We start from the raw sequence: 20,097 nt of genomic DNA, 5'->3' as shown, positions 1-20,097 counted from the left end.
GTCTGTTGCGAGGTAACTATGCAGAGTTGTGTGAGTCCGAGGGAGGGGGGAGGATTATTCTGGGATGTCTGCCCTTTGTGCGTCCGCGAGGATGTTAGCTAAGCTCTGCTAGCCACTGAGGCTTGGGGAGAGAAGGGGGACGGAGTGTGCAACGTGTTTTGTGGGGTCATTAACGACATATTTGACTGGATATTGTTGCTCATTAATTTATATTAAAGACTAATACAATTGCTGAGAGACAATTATTACACGAAGGAAACCCATCTCTAACAGGGACTACAGTAAGTTTCTCACAAGTCTTAGGGGTTTCACTTGAACCCTGACTGTAACTGTAAGTTTGCCTAAATTGAGTTTGTATCGCGAGTGGGGCAGTATTTCAGAGAGTACTATAATGTACCTTTCTATTCAATACACGATGATTGACGGGTGTCCATTGCTACAGCTTCCTGTGCGGTGTGGACAGGCATGCCAATTGAAAACAAATGTTTTTCGATGTAATAAGATAGTTAACATGTCACACCGTGACCTGTCACTGTAATAAATACTTCTTATTATTCGAGAAATACCAATAGGATTGCTAATTCAAGCAAAGGTTTTTTTTTCTTCTTACAGCGACCCTCCCCTACCCAGGACACCCCCGTTCCATTCTCCACCACCCACACGTCATTTGCCCTCCTCCCTCACAAGATCGGGCAGGGTTCTTTGGAGGGATTAGCTCGCTTTTAATTTAAATTCATTATTATTGAAATATGTCGGGAAGCGAGGACGAGAGGGAAGACTTGGAACCTACGGCACTTGCACATGGTAAGACAGCAATCAATTTTTTCAGAGCAGGTTGGTAACGTTAGTTAACGTTACATTAGCTAGTTAGCTAGCTGATTTGCTAGCTACTCTAGTCTGGTTACTAGTCGTGACAATTTACATTAGGCAGCCCAGTTCGCTAGCTAGCCGAATGTTTTGCTTCTACGCTAGTTGGCAAACTTGATAGCACGTTAGCTAGCTACCAATAGAGAGTGCGTAAATATTTACACTGTCAATGCATGCGTGTTGTTGTTAGAAGTTGCGTCCAAGACCATTTGCTGGCAGTCACACGAGTCATGCCTCTGTTTGGTAATGTACTGGCAACTGGCGTGCAGTGCGTTCTTTATATCAAAATGTATCCAAAACACTGTCAATAAAGCTTGTCTGGAGTTGACAGTTTTAGAATTGTATACAAATCCCTCGGTAATTTATGAATATATTTTTATGAATATAATTATCTCGTAATTTTCTCAATCAATTACGCATTTTATTCAATCAATTTTTGTACCCTTTCCATCGGCAGATGAGGAGGAACCACAAGAGGCTGTGTCTGACGTCGAGGTCCCCACCAAGTCAAAGAAGAAGAAGAAAGCCAAGAAGAGCCGTGAGAGCAGGATCAACAAGAGACCAAGACCTGTCAGAGAGGTAGGATGGGCATCATCCTTCCTTACATGCAGTATCCTAGTCCCTGATTTCAGGGATTTCTCCAAGGAAGTTGGGAGGGAAGAATCCATTTTGAAGTATAATAATAACAATACAGATAGCCCCTAGCCTTTGACCCTTTTGACCTGTCCTTAGTATACATTTTCAGCATTTGTGAGATTTCTTTCTTCATATTTGCATCTATGTTGACTCATTTTGTTTCCTCTCAGGAGGTGCCAGTCAGCTCACCAGAACCCTTCTTAGCAGTAGAGCAAGTAGCGAGGGAGGAGGAAGAGGGAGGAGGAGGTAGAGCCAGGTCAGAAAGCGAGGGAAGTGATTACGCCCCGAGGGGGAAGAAGAAGAAGCGCTCCAGCTCCTCCAAAGACAAGAAGAAGGGAGGAGGGACGAGTGGAGAGAAGGAGAAAGGTGGAGGCTCATCCAGCTCCAAGAGTAAACGCAAAGAACCAGAACTAGAGAAAGATGAAGATGAAGATGATGATGAAGATAGCCAGGTGAGGATGAAGGCTAAGAGGATGTGGGTGGTGCGGGTGGGGTGAACAAGGGAGACGTTGGAGCTGTTCTCTGTTTGGATTTGAAGCAGCCCCTGCAATCCACTTAATGACCCTGTTAGCTCAGTGACCCTGAATGTAATGATATCCTCACTCCGCCCCCTCTCCAGGAGCCCAAGAGCTCGACTCAGCTGCTGGAGGACTGGGGCATGAAAGACATCGACCATGTCTTCACTCAGAAGGACTACACCACCATCACCAACTACAAGGCCTTCAGCCAGTTTGTCAGGTTAACACACCTCTCTCACATCTCATGTTTTCTACTTTCTCCTTCTGTTTCCACTGTAGCACATTTCCGTACCACTTCACCTGGGTAGCACAGCGTTTGTGGATCGGGGGAGAAAGTTACTTCATATCTGTGTGTGACTGAGCAAGCTACGACCAGTCTGAAACTGCCCCTACTTCTACCCCGAACTTAAACCAACAGCAGGCGTAAAAAGACGCTTGAATGGAGTCCCCACATCTGTTTTTCAGAGCAAATGGGAGTTATGTTGAAAATACTGTATCCCTGAAAACCGCAAACATCCGCTTTCTGCTGGCTCCCCGTAGAGTGCCCCAAACTTAACCTCTGCCACTCCTTTGGCCTCACTTCCCCAGACCCCTCATCGCAGCCAAGAACCCCAAGATCGCTGTGTCCAGGATGATGACTCTGATGATGGCCAAGTGGAGGGAGTTCAGCACCAACAACCCTCTGAAGGTAACACAACCCAATACAAGGCATTGCTATTACATTACATTGCTATAACATGACATTACATTGCTATTACATAACATAACATTGCTAATACAATACATTACAAATGTATTTTGACTATGATTGCATGTTCTTTATAGCAACGGTCCTGATTTCCATCCTGCCTTGTCTAACCCTCTGTAGGGCTGTGCCAGTGCCAACGCAGCCCTGGCAGCTGCCAACGTGGCTGCGGCCGTGGAAAGCATGGTGGTGGCAGGAGGGGATACAGGGGCGGGGGGTAGTGCCACTAAAGACTCCCCTCCAGCTACACCCGCTTCCGTACCTGTAGCTGTACCCGCTGTGCCTGCACCCCCACTCCGCAAGGCCAAGACCAAAGAGGGCAAAGGTGAGGAACAAGTTAAAGGAATGCAGATGGAGGGACCATGTAAAATATTATTGTTGGCTATTCATTGTAGAATAAGGGAATAATTGAACTCCATCTCCCTCTGCAGGACCCAATGCTCGCAGGAGGTCCAAGCCCAACCCTAAGCCTGCCCCCAAGCCCAAAGCCAAGAAGGTGGCTCCGCTCAAGATCAAACTGGGAGGCTTCAACAGCAAGAGGAAGAGATCCTCGGTAAGAACACTAACTTGTCTGAGAATCAACTGATATGCAGTAAGCCTTGCCATACTTCTGTCCCACAATTCTATCATTGTATCTTTGTCTCTCTTTCCCTGTGTTGTCAGAGTGAGGAGGATGAGCTTGACGTGGAGAGTGACTTTGACGACGGGATCTTTGAAGTGTCGGACGGCAACAACAGCCACAGCAGCCGCTCCAAGAAGAAGGTCAAGACCGCCAAGAAGAAGAAGAAAGGTTGGCATGGGAGCGCAACTGTCATCTCTTGACCTCTTATTCTATGTAATGGAGGTGTCTAGCTTGGGCTATAGCATGTAGACTAGTGGTCAGTCACATACCTTAGATCAGGAGAGCTATAGGGGGTGCAGGCTTTTGTTCCAGTCCAGCACTAACACACTTGATTCAACTAATTGTGTTGCTGATGATTGTGTGACTAGAGGAATCAGATGTAGTTGCTCTGGGCTGAAACCAAGGACCTGGCTCTCAGCCAATCCTCTGATAATATTAGATGTTTTTAACAGGAACATCATCATGTACCATCTCCCTCCCTCCTAACTCCTCCTCTTCCCATCCCAGTTGAGGAGGATGGTGACGGCTATGAGACAGACCACCAGGACTACTGTGAGGTGTGCCAGCAGGGAGGGGAGATCATCCTGTGTGACACCTGTCCCAGGGCCTACCACATGGTCTGTCTGGACCCCGACATGGAGAAGGCCCCCGAGGGCAAGTGGAGCTGCCCCCACTGTGTAAGTACACAATGTACCCAGTCTGAAGTTGGCCCATAGTCCAACCCATGGCTAGGTAGAGTTAACACCATATTGCTAGTATATACTGTATGTATTTTCTCTTTAATGACTAAAGATTGGTGTGATATCCTATTTTTGATGTTGACCTTTTTCTGTCCTGGTCCTTCTCTCTTTCACTCCTATCTTTCTCTCTCCTTCCCTTTGTCCTTCATCACCTCCCCCTTTCCCCCACTCTCGCTTCCCCTCCATCATTCCACTCCCCTCTCTTACCATTTCCTCTCAACACCCCCCCACCTCCTCCCTCTCCCTCCTCACTCCCCTTCCTGCACTCTCACTACCCCTTCCGCCACACCCCTCCCACATTCTTGTCCCCCCCCCGCTCTCTCCTCCCACTCTCTTTTTGTTCCTCCCTCCCTGCAGGAGAAAGAGGGGATCCAGTGGGAGGCCAGAGAGGAGCTGTCTGAGGGAGAGGGGGAGGACGAGGAGGTGGGGAGGGATGAGGGATGGGTAGAGGAGGAGGATGACCATCACATAGAGTTCTGCAGGGTGTGTAAGGATGGAGGAGAGCTGCTGTGCTGTGACACCTGTACCTCCTCCTACCACATCCACTGTCTCAACCCCCCCCTCCCCGAGATACCCAACGGGGAATGGATCTGCCCACGCTGCATGGTGAGCCCTGCCACCCTGTGTATGTGTATGTCTGTGAGAGAGAGAGAGAATGAATCTCAACGTATGGGTGTTGGATGTACATGATTATTAAAGAGAACATGTTCTGTTATACATGTGTGGGTGGCTACACCTACATCATATGGAATTCTTGATTTGAGTTGAGTCAGCTATACAGCTGCAATTTAACTCTTGTTTCCGATCTCTCCTCGTATATGCTGGCATTGTTTTTTAAATGTATAATGACGGAAGATTGCAGATATAAATGCAATATGTAGTGTTGACATGATTGACAAAGAAGGTATTTTCTACACAAGCTATTTCTTTGTGAATGTATATCTGATTGTTCCTGAATTTCCCTCAGTGCCCGGGCATGAAGGGTAAGGTCCAGAAGGTTCTGACCTGGAAGTGGGGTGAACCTCCGCCCCCTACACCTGTGCTCCGCCCCCTGGACCTCCCAGCCGAGGCCCCAGACCCTGTCCCATTGGCCGGCCGACCAGAGAGGCAGTTCTTTGTCAAATGGTGCAACATGTCTTACTGGCACTGCTCCTGGGTCCAAGAGCTACAGGTAACACGCTCAACCAGCAATATGCCACTGTAATATGCAGGCTTAATTAGGGCTGTGGCGTCCATTACATTTTGTCAGACGGTTATTGTCATGCAAAAGACTGCTGGTCTCATGGTAATTGACCGTTCATTAACATAAACATGTTAGGGGACAGAATGCGGTCGGACCATCACATAATTGCCATATATATTACTCTTACAAAATTTCCATGTGGGCGAGGATATTGGAAATTTAATCAAAGTCTATTGGATGATAACTTGTTTTTAACTAGGACAGAATAATTTATAACTGACTAAACACCTCCCTCTGCAACTGGATCCTGGACTTCCTGACGGGACGCCCCCAGGTGGTGAGGTTAGGTAGCAACACATCTGCCACGCTGATCCTCAACACTGGAGCCCCTCAGGGGTGCGTGCTCAGTCCACTCCTGTACTCCCTTTTCACCCACGACTGCATGGCCAGGCACGACTCCAACACCATCATTAAGTTCGCAGACGACACATCAGTGGTAGGCCTGATCACTGACAACGACGAGACAGCCTATAGGGAGGAGGTCAGAGACCTGGCCGTGTGGTGCCAGAATAACAACCTCTCCCTCAACGTGATCAAGACAAAGGAGATGAATGTGGACTACAGGAAAAGGAGGACCGAGCACGCACCCATTTCTTATCGACAGGGGCTGTAGTGGAGCAGGTTGAGAGCTTCAAGTTCCTTGGTGTCCACATCACCAACAAACTAGAATGGTCCAAACACCAAGACAGTTGTGAAGATTGCACAAAAAAAAATTGGCATGGGTCCTCAGATCCTCAAAAGGTTCTCCAGCTGCAACATCGAGAGCATCCTGACTGGTTGCATCACTGCCTGGTACGGCAACTGCTCGGCCTCCGACCGCAAGGTACTACAGAGGGTAGTGCCCAGTACATCACTGGGGCTAAGCTGCCTGCCATCCAGGACCTCTGCACCAGGCGCTGTCAAAGAAAGGTCCTAAAAATGGTCAAAGACCCCAGCCACGCCTGCCATAGACTGTTCTCTCTACTACCGCATGGCAAGCGGTGCCGGAGTGCCAAGTCTAGGACAAAATGGCTTCTCAACAGTTTTTAACCCCAATCCATAAGACTCCTGAACAGGTAATCAAATGGCTACCCGGACTATTTGCATTGTGTGCCTCCCCAACCCCTTTTTTACGCTGCTGCTACTCTCTGTTTGTTATACATGCATAGTCACTTTAATTATACATTGATGTACAAACTACCTCAGTTGACCCGACCAACCAGTGCCCCCGCACATTAGCTAACTGGGCTATCTGCATTGTGTCCCGCCACCCGCCAACCTCTCTTTTACGCTACTGCTACTCTCTGTTTATCATATATGCATAGTCACTTTAACCATATCTACATGTACATACTACCTCAATCAGCCCGACTAACTGGTGCCTGTATATAGCCTCGCTACTGTTATAGCCTCGCTACTGTATATAGCCTCGCTTCTGTTATTTTTCATTGTCTTTTTACTTTTGTTTTTATTTCTTTACTTACCTATTGTTCACCTAATACCTTGTTTGCATTGTTGCTTAGAGCCGGTAAGTAAGCATTTCACTGTAAAGTCTACACCTGTTGTATTTGGCGCACGTGACAAATAACCTTTGATTTGATTTAAGTCCGGGAAAACTCCAGGGCTGGATGGCATACCAGTGGAAGTATACCAAACTTTTTTTTATATACTCAGAGGACCATTATTAGCGTGTTTTAACCACTCATATATAAACGGTAGATTATCGGACATGCAACAAAAAGGTCTGATTTCATTATTACTGAAACAGGATCCAAGTGGTAAATATAAAGATCCACTCCATTTAAAAAATGGAGGCCTCTTACACTTCAGTGTTGTGATACAAAAATTCTAACTACAGTTGAAGTTGGAAGTTTACATACACCTTAGCCAAATATATTTGAACTCAGTTTTTCAAAATTCCTGACATTTAATCCTAGTAAAAATTCACTGTCTTAGGTCAGTTCGGATCACCACTTTATTTTAAGAATGTGTAATGTCAGAATAATAGTATAGAGAATGATTTATTTCAGCTTTTATTTCTTTCATCACATTCCCAGTGGGTCAGAAGTGTACATACACTCAATTAGTATTTGGTAGCATTGCCTTTAAATTGTTTAACTTGAATCAAACGTTTCGGGTAGCCTTCCACAAGCTTCCCACAATAAGTTGGGTGAATTTTGTCCCATTCTTCCTGACAGAGCTGGTGTAACTGAGTCAGGCTTGTAGGCCTCCTTGCTCACACACACTGTTTCAGTTCTGCCCACAAATGTTCTATAGGATTGAGGTCAGGGCTTTGTGATAGCCACTCCAATACCTTGACTTTGTTGTCCTTAAGCCATTTTGCCACAACTTTGGAAGTATGCATGTTGTCATTGTCCATTTGGAAGATCCATTTGCGACCAAGCTTTAACTTCCTGACTGTTGTCTTGAGATGTCGCTTCAATATATCCACATAATTTCCCATCCTCATGATGCCATCTATTTTGTGAAGTGCACCAGTCCCTCCTGCAGCAAAGCCCCCCCACAACATGATGCTGCCACACCCGTGCTTCACGGTTGGGATGGTGTTCTTCGGCTTGCAAGCCTCCCCCCTTTTCCTCCAAACATAAGGATTGTCATTATGACCAAACAGTTCTATTTTTGTTTCATCAGACCAGAGGACATTTCTCCAAAAAGTACGGTCTTTGTCCCCATGTGCAGTTGCAAACCGTAGTCTGGCTTTTTTATGGTGGTTTTGGAGCAGTGGCTTCCTTGCTGAGTGGCCTTTCAGGTTATGTCGATATAGGACTCATTTTCCTGTGGATATAGATACTTTTGTACCTGTTTCCTCCAGCATCTTCACAAGGTCCTATGTTGTTGTTCTGGGATTGATTTGCACTTTTCGCACCAAAGTACGTTCATATCTAGGAGACAGAACGCGTCTCTTTCCTGAGCGGTATGACGGCTGCGTGGTCCCATGGTGTTTATACTTGTGTACTATTGTTTGTACAGATGAACGTGGTACCTTCAGGCATTTGGAAATTGCTCCCAAGGATGAACCAGACTTGTGGAGGTCTACAATTGTTTGGGCTGATTTCTTTAGATTTTCCCATGATGTCAAGCAAAGAGGCACTGAGTTTGAAGGTAGGCCTTGAAATACATCCACAGGTACACCTCCAATTGACTCAAATGATGTCATTTAGCCTATCATAAGCTTCTAAAGCCATGACATATTTTTCTGGAATTTTCCAAGCTGTTTAAAGGCACAGTCAACTTAGTGTATGTAAACTTCTGACCCACTGGAATTGTGATACATTGAATTATAAGTGAAATAATCTGTCTGTAAACAATTGTTGGGAAAATTACTTGTCATGCACAAAGTAGATTTGCCAAAACTATAATTTAACAAGAAATTTGTGGACTTGTTGAAAAACTAGTTTTAATGACTCCAACCTAAGTGTATGTAAACTTCCAACTTCAACTGTATGTGTATATGTATGAATGTTTATGTATATATATATTTACCCCAAAAATATATGGGGGATTGGAAATGATGCGGACAGTTACATTGATGGAAGCAGCAATCTATCAACAATATTAAAGCTGATCCACAAAAAAAAAAATCATCATACATAAACCACTTTAGCATCTCCAGGCCTCCACGCATACAAGCCGCTCTTGCGCGCCTTTGGAACATCTACATTTAAAAAAGTATAATAAACCAATTTTATGTACACCATCACAATACATCCGTTATTTATTTTAGTCCGGTACCCGGATGTGAAGGTGACCGTAACCCCCAGCTTCTCCATAAAGGCTTTCCAGACCGCGACGTGAACTGGGGACCAAGGTCAGTAACGATGTAGTACTGGAATAGTGCCTCAGTGACCTGGAGAGCAGTAGGTAGACCAGAGAGAGGGATAAAATGGCAGGATTGAGAGAATCCGTCAACAACATCAATAATAGTGGTAAAACCATCAGAAAGGGGGAGATCAGTTACAAAGTCTATGGACAGATGTGAGCAAGGCCACTGAGGCACGGGAAGGGGAAGTAGTTTCCCTGCTGGAGCATGAGTTGACATATTGGGCGATGTCCTGCGCCAAGGTGGGCCACCAGTACTTCTCAGAGATGGATTGGATTGTGCGGGTGATACCTGGGTGTCCAGCGGCAGAGGGATGTGTGTGCCCAGGTCAACAGTCGATCTCTCACCCCCATGGGGATGTAGATGCGTTCTGGAGAGCAGGTAGCAGGAGCGGGTCCCCTCTCCAGAGCCTGGCGGAGCCTGCTCTGCTGTGGAGTGGTGTGTGGCCTCTACCTCCATATGTTCAGGCTCTGCCTCAGGACAGCCAAAGGTGGGAGGCGAGTAGCGAGGTGGACACAGGCGCTCCCAAAGAAGGTTATCCAGACGGATGGTCATTGAGATGGGAGCGTCCAAGGATATGTTGTCATCCCGACATGCCAACTCCATCTGAACCTCCTCGCGCAGTCCACTACGGAATAGAGTGCGGAGCGCCAGCTCATTCCATCTACTGGAGGCTGCCACATTCTGAAAGGTGAGGGCGCACTCCGCAGTGGTCTGGGCACCCTGCTGGAGTTGGAACAGTTGCTCACCTCCCTCTCTGCCCCCTGGAGGTTGGTCGAAGACCACCCTGAACAGAGCCATGAACCTCTCATAGTAACTCAGCTCCTCCTCTCCTCTCTCCCAGGCGGCCGGAGCCCACTCCAGAGCCCGTGCGGTCAGCAGGGAAGTGACCGTGGCAACCTTGGACATCTCGATGATGGGGTATCCCGTCTGATAGGCGAAATAGAGTGAGCACTGGAGTAGGAAGCCACTGCATTTCGATAAAGTTCCCGTCATACTTCTCCGGAAGGGATAGTCGGGCATTGCTGACCTGGGCGGACGGCTGGGGGACTGGCTCACTGTGATGATCCGTGGTAGGAGGCCCTCTGATAGGGGTCTGGAGAACCTCGCTGGTGGTGTCGAGGCAGTGGAGAACGCGGAGGACCTCCCTCATGGTCGTACCCAGTTGCGCCAGTTGGTCGTGGTGTTGGTGGAGTAGATGACCCTGTTCGTTGACCATCTGGAAGAAGGTTTTATCTTCTGCTGCGTCCGTATTGTGAGGTGGTATTCTGTAACGTATATGCCGGGAGTCAGGAAACCGGTGCAGAAGGTGAGTTTAATAATCACATTTTATTGGTCACATACACATGGTTAGCAGATGTTTATGCGAGTGTAGTGAAATGCTTGTGCTTTTCACACGGCCCAATGAAGTTCCTTGAGGGCCGTCGCGTTGTCTGCTTGAGGGGGTATATACACAGCTGATAACTGACTAGAATTCTCTTGGGAGATAATATGGCCGGCATTTGATTGTAAGGAATTCTAGGTCGGGTGAGCAGAAGGACTTGAGTTCCTGTATGTTGTTATGATTACACCATGAGTCGTAAGTCATGAGGCATACAGTCGTGGCCAAAAGGTTTGAGAATGACACAAATATTAATTTCCACGAAGTTTGCTGCTTCATTGTCTTTAGATATTTTTGTCAGATGTTAATATGGAATACGGAAGTATAATTACAAGCATTTCATAAGTGTCAAAGGTTTTTATTGACAATTACATGAAGTAATAAATACATGAAGAGTCAATATTTGCAGTGTTGACCCTTCTTTTTCAAGAACTCTGCAATCCGCCCTGGCATGCTGTCAATTAACTTCTGGGCCACATCCTGACTGATGGGAGCCCATTCTTGCGTTATAAATGCTTGGAGTTTGTCAGAATTTATGGGTTTTTGTTTGTCCACCCGCCGCTTGAGGATTGACCACAAGTTCTCAATAGGATTAAGGTCTGGGGAGTTTCCTGGCCATGGACCCAAAATATTGATGTTTTGTTCCCCGAGCCACTTAGTTATCACTTTTGCCTTATGGCAAGGTGCTCCATCATGCTGGAAAAGACATTTTTTGTCACCAAACTGTTCCTGGATGGTTGGGAGAAGTTGCTCTCAGAGGATGTGTTGGTACCATTCTTTATTCATGGCTATGTTCTTAGGCAAAATTGTGAGTGAGCCCACTCCCTTGGCTGAGAAGCAACCCCACACATGAATGGTCTCAGGATGCTTTACTGTTGGCATGACACAGGACTGATGGTAGCGCTCACCTTGTCTTCTCCGGATAAGCTTTTTTCCAGATGCCCCAAACCATCGGAAAGGGGATTCATCAGAGAAAATGACTTTACCCCAGTCCTCAGCAGTCCAATCCCTGTACCTTTTGCAGAATATCAGTCTGTCCCTGATGTTTTTCCTGGAGAGAAGTGGCTTCTTTGCTGCCCTTCTTGACACCAGGCCATCCTCCAAAAGTCTTCGTCTCACTGTGCCTGCAGATGCACTCACACCTGCCTGCTGCCATTCCTGAGCAAGCTCTGTACTGGTGGTGCCCCGATCCCGCAGTTGAATCAACTTTAGGAGATGGTCCTGGCGCTTGCTGGACTTTCTTGGGCACCCTGAAGCCTTCTTCACAACAGTTAAACCGCTCTCCTTGAAGTTCTTGATGATCCGATAAATGGTTGATTTAGGTGCAATCTTACTGGCAGAAATAACCTTGCCTGTGAAGCCCTGTGCAAAGCAATGATGACGGCACGTGTTTCCTTGCAGATAACCATGGTTGAAAGAGGAAGAACAATGAGTCCAAGCACCACCCTCCTTTTGAAGCTTCCAGTCTGTTATTCGAACTCAATCAGCATGACAGAGTGATCTCCAGCCTTGTCCTTGTCAACACTCACACCTGTGTTAACAAGAGAATCACTGACATGATGTCAGCTGGTCCTTTTGTGGCAGGGCTGAAATGCAGTGGAAATGTTTTTGGGGGATTCAGTTCATTTGCATGGCAAAGAGGGACTTTGCAATTAATTGCAATTCATCTGATCACTCTTCATAACATTCTGGAGTATATGCAAATTGCCATCATACAAACTCAGGTAGCAGACTTTGTGAAAATTTATATTTGTGTCATTCTCAAAACTTTTGGCCACGACTGTACACCCCGCCCTTCTTCTTCCCAGAGAGGTGTTTATCTCTGTCGGCGCGATGCATGAAGAAGCCCGGTGGCTGAACCGACTCCGACAACGTATCCCGAGAGAGCCATATTTCCGTGAAACAGAGGATGTTACAGTCTTTGATGTCTCTCTGGAAGGCAATTTTGTCTACATTGTTGTCAAGAGACTGGACATTGGTGAGTAGTATACTCGGAAGTAGTGGGCGGTGTGCACGCCTACGGAGCCTGACCAGGAGGCCGCTCCGTATGCCTCTAATGTGGCGATGTTGTTTTGGGTCGGCTGCTGGGATTAGATCCACTGTCCCGGGTGGTGGTCCGAACAAAGGATCCGCTTCGGGAAAGTCGTATTCCTGGTCGTAATGTTGGTAAGTTGACGTCGCTCTTATATCCAATAGTTCTTCCCGGCTGTATGTAATAACACTTAAGATTTTCTGGGCTAACAATGTAAGAAATAATACAGAAAAAAACTAAATACTGCGTAGTTTCCTAGGACTCGAAGCAAGGCGACCATCTCTGTCAGCGCCATCTTCATGAAACGATACAAAAGAACAAACATGAGAAGCGTACTGAACACGAGAGATAACAATACCACCTAATGACTGATGACAACTGAGGGTGAAATAAAGGGGGCGTAATCAAGGAGAAAATGATGACCAGGTGTGTGTAATGATGGGGAACAGGTGTGCGTAATATAATAGCCAGTTCCGGTGGTTAGTAGACCGGCGACGTCGAGCGCTGGAGGGAGCAGGTGTAGGTGTGACAATATGCTTAAGTCCCGTGCCATTATTTTATTTTACATGATTTTATAGTAATAAGAATATAATTGAAAATAGCTGAATAAAATAGAAAGGATATTTTTCCCATTGCGAGCATATGGGTGGCTATGTTGAGCATAAAAGTGATTACTTGAAACAGGTCCTATATGCTAGATTTAAGAGTTATTTGGCAACTTTAGTTGTGAGTGATACAAACCATAGAATGTCTTAGAAATCAGGCTGCTTGGGTTTTATAGCGGAACATGTGCTTAATATGAGCAGCTGAGAAAGAAATATAACAACACTTATTTCACTCAACTCGGCAGGTAGCCTAGTGGTTAGAGTGTTGGGTCAGTAACCGAAAGGTTGCTGGATCAAATCCCGAGCTGACAAGGTACAAATCTGTCGTTCTGCCCCTGAACAAGGCAGTTAACCCACTGTTCCCCGGTAGGCCGTCATTGTAAATATGAATTTGTTCTTAACTGACTTGCCTAGTTAAATAAAACATTTAAAAAGAAGAATAATGCAGTCCACACTCAAAGGCAATTACTCAAATTTATTATGCTAGACCCATTATGTACCAAAGACATCTTAAATCAGTTTTGTTCTATGTTTAATATGCAGTAGTAAATGTATTGTAAAGACACAATATCATTTTAATTCAGTTTTTTTTCAGCTTGGGGTAATAAGCCTATGCATAAACTCATGCGTTTGGTTGTTTTGAATTAGTCATCACCTGAGAAAGCGCTGTCCATTTTGTTATGTCATAGTGGTTAGAGGGCCAGCAGAGCCCTGAGTACCTGGCCATTAGAACCTGGTGGAGGGACAATAGAGCCCTGAGTACCAGACCATTAGAACCTGATGGAGGGACAATAGAGCCCTGAGTACCTGGCCATTAGGACCTGATGGAGGGACAATAGAGCCCTGAGTACCTGGCCATTAGAACCTGATGGAGGGACAATAGAGCCCTGAGTACCAGACCATTAGGACCTGATGGAGGGACAATAGAGCCCTGAGTACCAGACCATTAGGACCTGATGGAGGGACAATAGAGCCCTGAGTACCAAGCCATTAGGAGCTGATGGAGGGACAATAGAGCCCTGAGTACCAGGCCATTATGACCTGATGGAGAGACAATAGAGCCCTGAGTACCAGACCATTAGGAGCTGATGGTAGTTAGTAAGTTGGGTACTACCAAAGCATGTCCAGAGTGCATAAAAGGAGATTACCGTAACTCAACGGTCAAGTGGAATTTTACTGCCGTCATGACTGCCGGTGTGGCGGTAATACGGTCACCGCAACAGCCCTAGGCTCAATGTCTTCATCCTTATGTACTAAATAGAGAGTAGACTCATCTTTTACCCTCTTCACTCTTTTCCCTCCCTCCAGTTGGAGCTGAACTGCCAGGTGATGTTCCGTAACTACCAGAGGAAGACGGACATGGACGAGCCCCCGCTGGTGGACTTCGGAGGGGAGGGGGACGATGACAAGAGCACTAAGAGGAAGAACAAGGACCCCCTGTACGTCCACATGGAGGAGGAGTTCTACCGTTACGGAGTCAAGATGGAGTGGCTCATGATCCACCGCATCCTCAACCACAGGTAGCGCACACACAGGCACCTGGGATACACACGCTAACACACACGCACACACCTGGGATACACACGCTAACACACGCACACACCTGGGATACACACGCTAACACACACGCACACACCTGGGATACACACGCTAACACACACGCACACACCTGGGATACACACGCTAACACACACGCACACACCTGGGATACACACGCTAACACGCATACACACCTGGGATACACACGCTAACACACACACACACACACACACACACACACACACACACACACACACACACACACACACACACACACACACACACCTGGGATACACACGCTAACACACACACACACACACCTGGGATACACACGCTAACACACACACACACACACCTGGGATACACACGCTAACACACAAACACACACACACCTGGGATACACACGCTAACACACAAACACACACACACCTGGGATACACACACGAACACACACACACACACACACCTGGGATACACACGCTAACACACACACACACACACCTGGGATACACACGCTAACACACACACACACACACCTGGGATACACACGCTAACACACACACACACCTGGGATACACACGCTAACACACACACACACACACACCTGGGATACACACGCTAACACACACCCACACACACCTGGGATACACACGCTAACACACACACACACACACACACACCTGGGATACACACGCTAACACACACACACACACACACACACACACACCTGGGATACACACGCTAACACACACACACACACCTGGGATACACACGCTAACACACACACACACACCTGGGATACACACGCTAACACACACACACACACACACCTGGGATACACACGCTAACACACACACACAAACACCTGGGATACACACGCTAACACACACACACACACACCTGGGATACACACGCTAACACACACACACACACACACACCTGGCATACACACGCTAACACACACACACACACACACACCTGGGGTACACACGCTAACACACACACACACACACACACCTGGGATACACACGCTAACACACACACACACACACCTGGGATACACACGCTAACACACACACACACACACCTGGGATACACACGCTAACACACACACACACACACACACACCTGGCATACACACGCTAACACACACACACACACCTGGGATACACACGCTAACACACACTCACACACCTGGCATACACACGCTAACACACACACACACACACACACCTGGGGTACACACGCTAACACACACACACACACACCTGGGATACACACGCTAACACTAAAACACACACACCTGGGATACACACGCTAACACACACACACCTGGGATACACACGCTAACACACACACACCTGGGATACACACGCTAACACACACACACCTGGGATACACACCCTAACACACACACACACACCTGGGATACACACGCCAACACACACACACCTGGGATACACACGCTAACACACACACACACACACCTGGGATACACACGCTAACACACACACACACACACACACACACACACACACACACACACCTGGGATACACACGCTAACACACACACACACACAAACACACACACACACACCTGGGATACACACGCTAACACACACACACACACACACACCTGGGGTACACACGCTAACACACACACACACACACACCTGGGATACACACGCTAACACACACACACACACACCTGGGATACACACGCTAACACACACACACACACACCTGGGATACACACGCTAACACACACACACACACACACACACCTGGCATACACACGCTAACACACACACACACACCTGGGATACACACGCTAACACACACTCACACACCTGGCATACACACGCTAACACACACACACACACACACACCTGGGGTACACACGCTAACACACACACACACACACCTGGGATACACACGCTAACACTAAAACACACACACCTGGGATACACACGCTAACACACACACACCTGGGATACACACGCTAACACACACACACCTGGGATACACACGCTAACACACACACACCTGGGATACACACCCTAACACACACACACACACCTGGGATACACACGCCAACACACACACACCTGGGATACACACGCTAACACACACACACACACACCTGGGATACACACGCTAACACACACACACACACACACACACACACACACACCTGGGATACACACGCTAACACACACACACACACACACACACACACACACCTGGGATACACACGCTAACACACACACACACACACACAAACACACACACACACACCTGGGATACACACGCTAACACACACACACACAAACACCTGGGATACACACACACACACACCTGGGATACACACGCTAACACACACACACACACACACACACACACACACACCTGGGATACACACGCTAACACACACACACACACACACACCTGGGATACACACGCTAACACACACACACACACACACCTGGGATACACACGCTAACACACACACACACACACACACCTGGGGTACACACGCTAACACACACACACACACACACCTGGGATACACACGCTAACACTAAAACACACACACCTGGGATACACACGCTAACACACACACACCTGGGATACACACGCTAACACACACACACCTGGGATACACACCCTAACACACACACACACCTGGGATACACACGACAACACACACACACCTGGGATACACACGCTAACACACACACACACACACACACCTGGGATACACACGCTAACACACACACACACACACACACACCTGGGATACACACGCTAACACACACACACACACACCTGGGATACACACGCTAACACACACACACACACACACACACACACCTGGGATACACACGCTAACACACACACACACACACACACACACCTGGCATACACACGCTAACACACACACACACACACACCTGGGATACACACGCTAACACACACACACACACACCTGGCATACACACGCTAACACACACACACACACACCTGGGGTACACACGCTAACACACACACACACACACACCTGGGATACACACGCTAACACTAAAACACACACACCTGGGATACACACGCTAACACACACACACCTGGGATACACACGCTAACACACACACACCTGGGATACACACGCTAACACACACACACCTGGGATACACACCCTAACACACACACACACACCTGGGATACACACGCCAACACACACACACCTGGGATACACACGCTAACACACACACACACACACCTGGGATACACACGCTAACACACACACACACACACACACACACACACACACACCTGGGATACACACGCTAACACACACACACACACACAAACACACACACACACACCTGGGATACACACGCTAACACACACACACACACACACCTGGGATACACACGCTAACACACACACACACCTGGGATACACACGCTAACACACACACACACACACACCTGGGATACACACGCTAACACACACCCACACACACCTGGGATACACACGCTAACACACACACACACACACACACACCTGGGATACACACGCTAACACACACACACACACACACACACACCTGGGATACACACGCTAACACACACACACACACCTGGGATACACACGCTAACACACACACACACACCTGGGATACACACACTAACACACACACACACACACACCTGGGATACACACGCTAACACACACACACAAACACCTGGGATACACACGCTAACACACACACACACACACCTGGGATACACACGCTAACACACACACACACACACACACCTGGCATACACACGCTAACACACACACACACACACACACCTGGGGTACACACGCTAACACACACACACACACACACCTGGGATACACACGCTAACACACACACACACACACCTGGGATACACACGCTAACACACACACACACACACCTGGGATACACACGCTAACACACACACACACACACACACACCTGGCATACACACGCTAACACACACACACACACCTGGGATACACACGCTAACACACACTCACACACCTGGCATACACACGCTAACACACACACACACACACACACCTGGGGTACACACGCTAACACACACACACACACACCTGGGATACACACGCTAACACTAAAACACACACACCTGGGATACACACGCTAACACACACACACCTGGGATACACACGCTAACACACACACACCTGGGATACACACGCTAACACACACACACCTGGGATACACACCCTAACACACACACACACACACCTGGGATACACACGCCAACACACACACACCTGGGATACACACGCTAACACACACACACACACACCTGGGATACACACGCTAACACACACACACACACACACACACACACACACACACCTGGGATACACACGCTAACACACACACACACACAAACACACACACACACACCTGGGATACACACGCTAACACACACACACACACACACACCTGGGATACACACGCTAACACACACACACACCTGGGATACACACGCTAACACACACACACACAAACACCTGGGATACACACACACACACACCTGGGATACACACGCTAACACACACACACACACACACACACACACACCTGGGATACACACGCTAACACACACACACACACACACACCTGGGATACACACGCTAACACACACACACACACACACCTGGCATACACACGCTAACACACACACACACACACACACCTGGGGTACACACGCTAACACACACACACACACACCTGGGATACACACGCTAACACTAAAACACACACACCTGGGATACACACGCTAACACACACACACCTGGGATACACACGCTAACACACACACACCTGGGATACACACCCTAACACACACACACACCTGGGATACACACGACAACACACACACACCTGGGATACACACGCTAACACACACACACACACACACACCTGGGATACACACGCTAACACACACACACACACACACACACCTGGGATACACACGCTAACACACACACACACACACCTGGGATACACACGCTAACACACACACACACACACACACACACCTGGGATACACACGCTAACACACACACACACACACACACACCTGGCATACACACGCTAACACACACACACACACACACCTGGGATACACACGCTAACACACACACACACACACCTGGCATACACACGCTAACACACACACACACACACCTGGGGTACACACGCTAACACACACACACACACACACACCTGGGATACACACGCTAACACTAAAACACACACACTTGGGATACACACGC

General features: G+C 47.7%; 1 protein-coding gene across 2 annotated transcripts in view; it reads left to right on the top strand.

Annotated features, from left to right (window-relative positions):
* Positions 1 to 32: 32 nt before the first annotated feature.
* The window catches only part of LOC139567321 (chromodomain-helicase-DNA-binding protein 4-like), a 32,598-nt gene continuing 12,533 nt past the window's right edge, over positions 33 to 20,097 (top strand). The window contains exons 1-13 of one of the 2 annotated variants that reach the window (XM_071388725.1): positions 33 to 281; positions 613 to 804; positions 1,325 to 1,446; positions 1,674 to 1,955; positions 2,123 to 2,241; positions 2,610 to 2,709; positions 2,890 to 3,091; positions 3,198 to 3,319; positions 3,430 to 3,556; positions 3,896 to 4,065; positions 4,486 to 4,734; positions 5,096 to 5,299; positions 14,518 to 14,729. In XM_071388725.1, coding sequence (XP_071244826.1) covers positions 750 to 804; positions 1,325 to 1,446; positions 1,674 to 1,955; positions 2,123 to 2,241; positions 2,610 to 2,709; positions 2,890 to 3,091; positions 3,198 to 3,319; positions 3,430 to 3,556; positions 3,896 to 4,065; positions 4,486 to 4,734; positions 5,096 to 5,299; positions 14,518 to 14,729 — 1,964 coding nt within the window. In that variant the 5' untranslated portion in view covers positions 33 to 281; positions 613 to 749. Of the gene's footprint in view, positions 282 to 612; positions 805 to 1,324; positions 1,447 to 1,673; positions 1,956 to 2,122; positions 2,242 to 2,609; positions 2,710 to 2,889; positions 3,092 to 3,197; positions 3,320 to 3,429; positions 3,557 to 3,895; positions 4,066 to 4,485; positions 4,735 to 5,095; positions 5,300 to 5,645; positions 8,953 to 14,517; positions 14,730 to 20,097 lie in introns of those variants that run through there. The other variant, XM_071388726.1, reaches the window with a different exon arrangement.

The sequence above is a fragment of the Salvelinus alpinus genome, unplaced genomic scaffold, assembly GCF_045679555.1.
Source record: "Salvelinus alpinus unplaced genomic scaffold, SLU_Salpinus.1 scaffold_212, whole genome shotgun sequence".
Taxonomy (NCBI): Eukaryota; Metazoa; Chordata; class Actinopteri; order Salmoniformes; family Salmonidae; genus Salvelinus; species Salvelinus alpinus.
The sequence above is the reverse complement of the archived record's forward strand: the minus strand, read 5'-3'. Positions and strand labels throughout refer to the sequence as shown.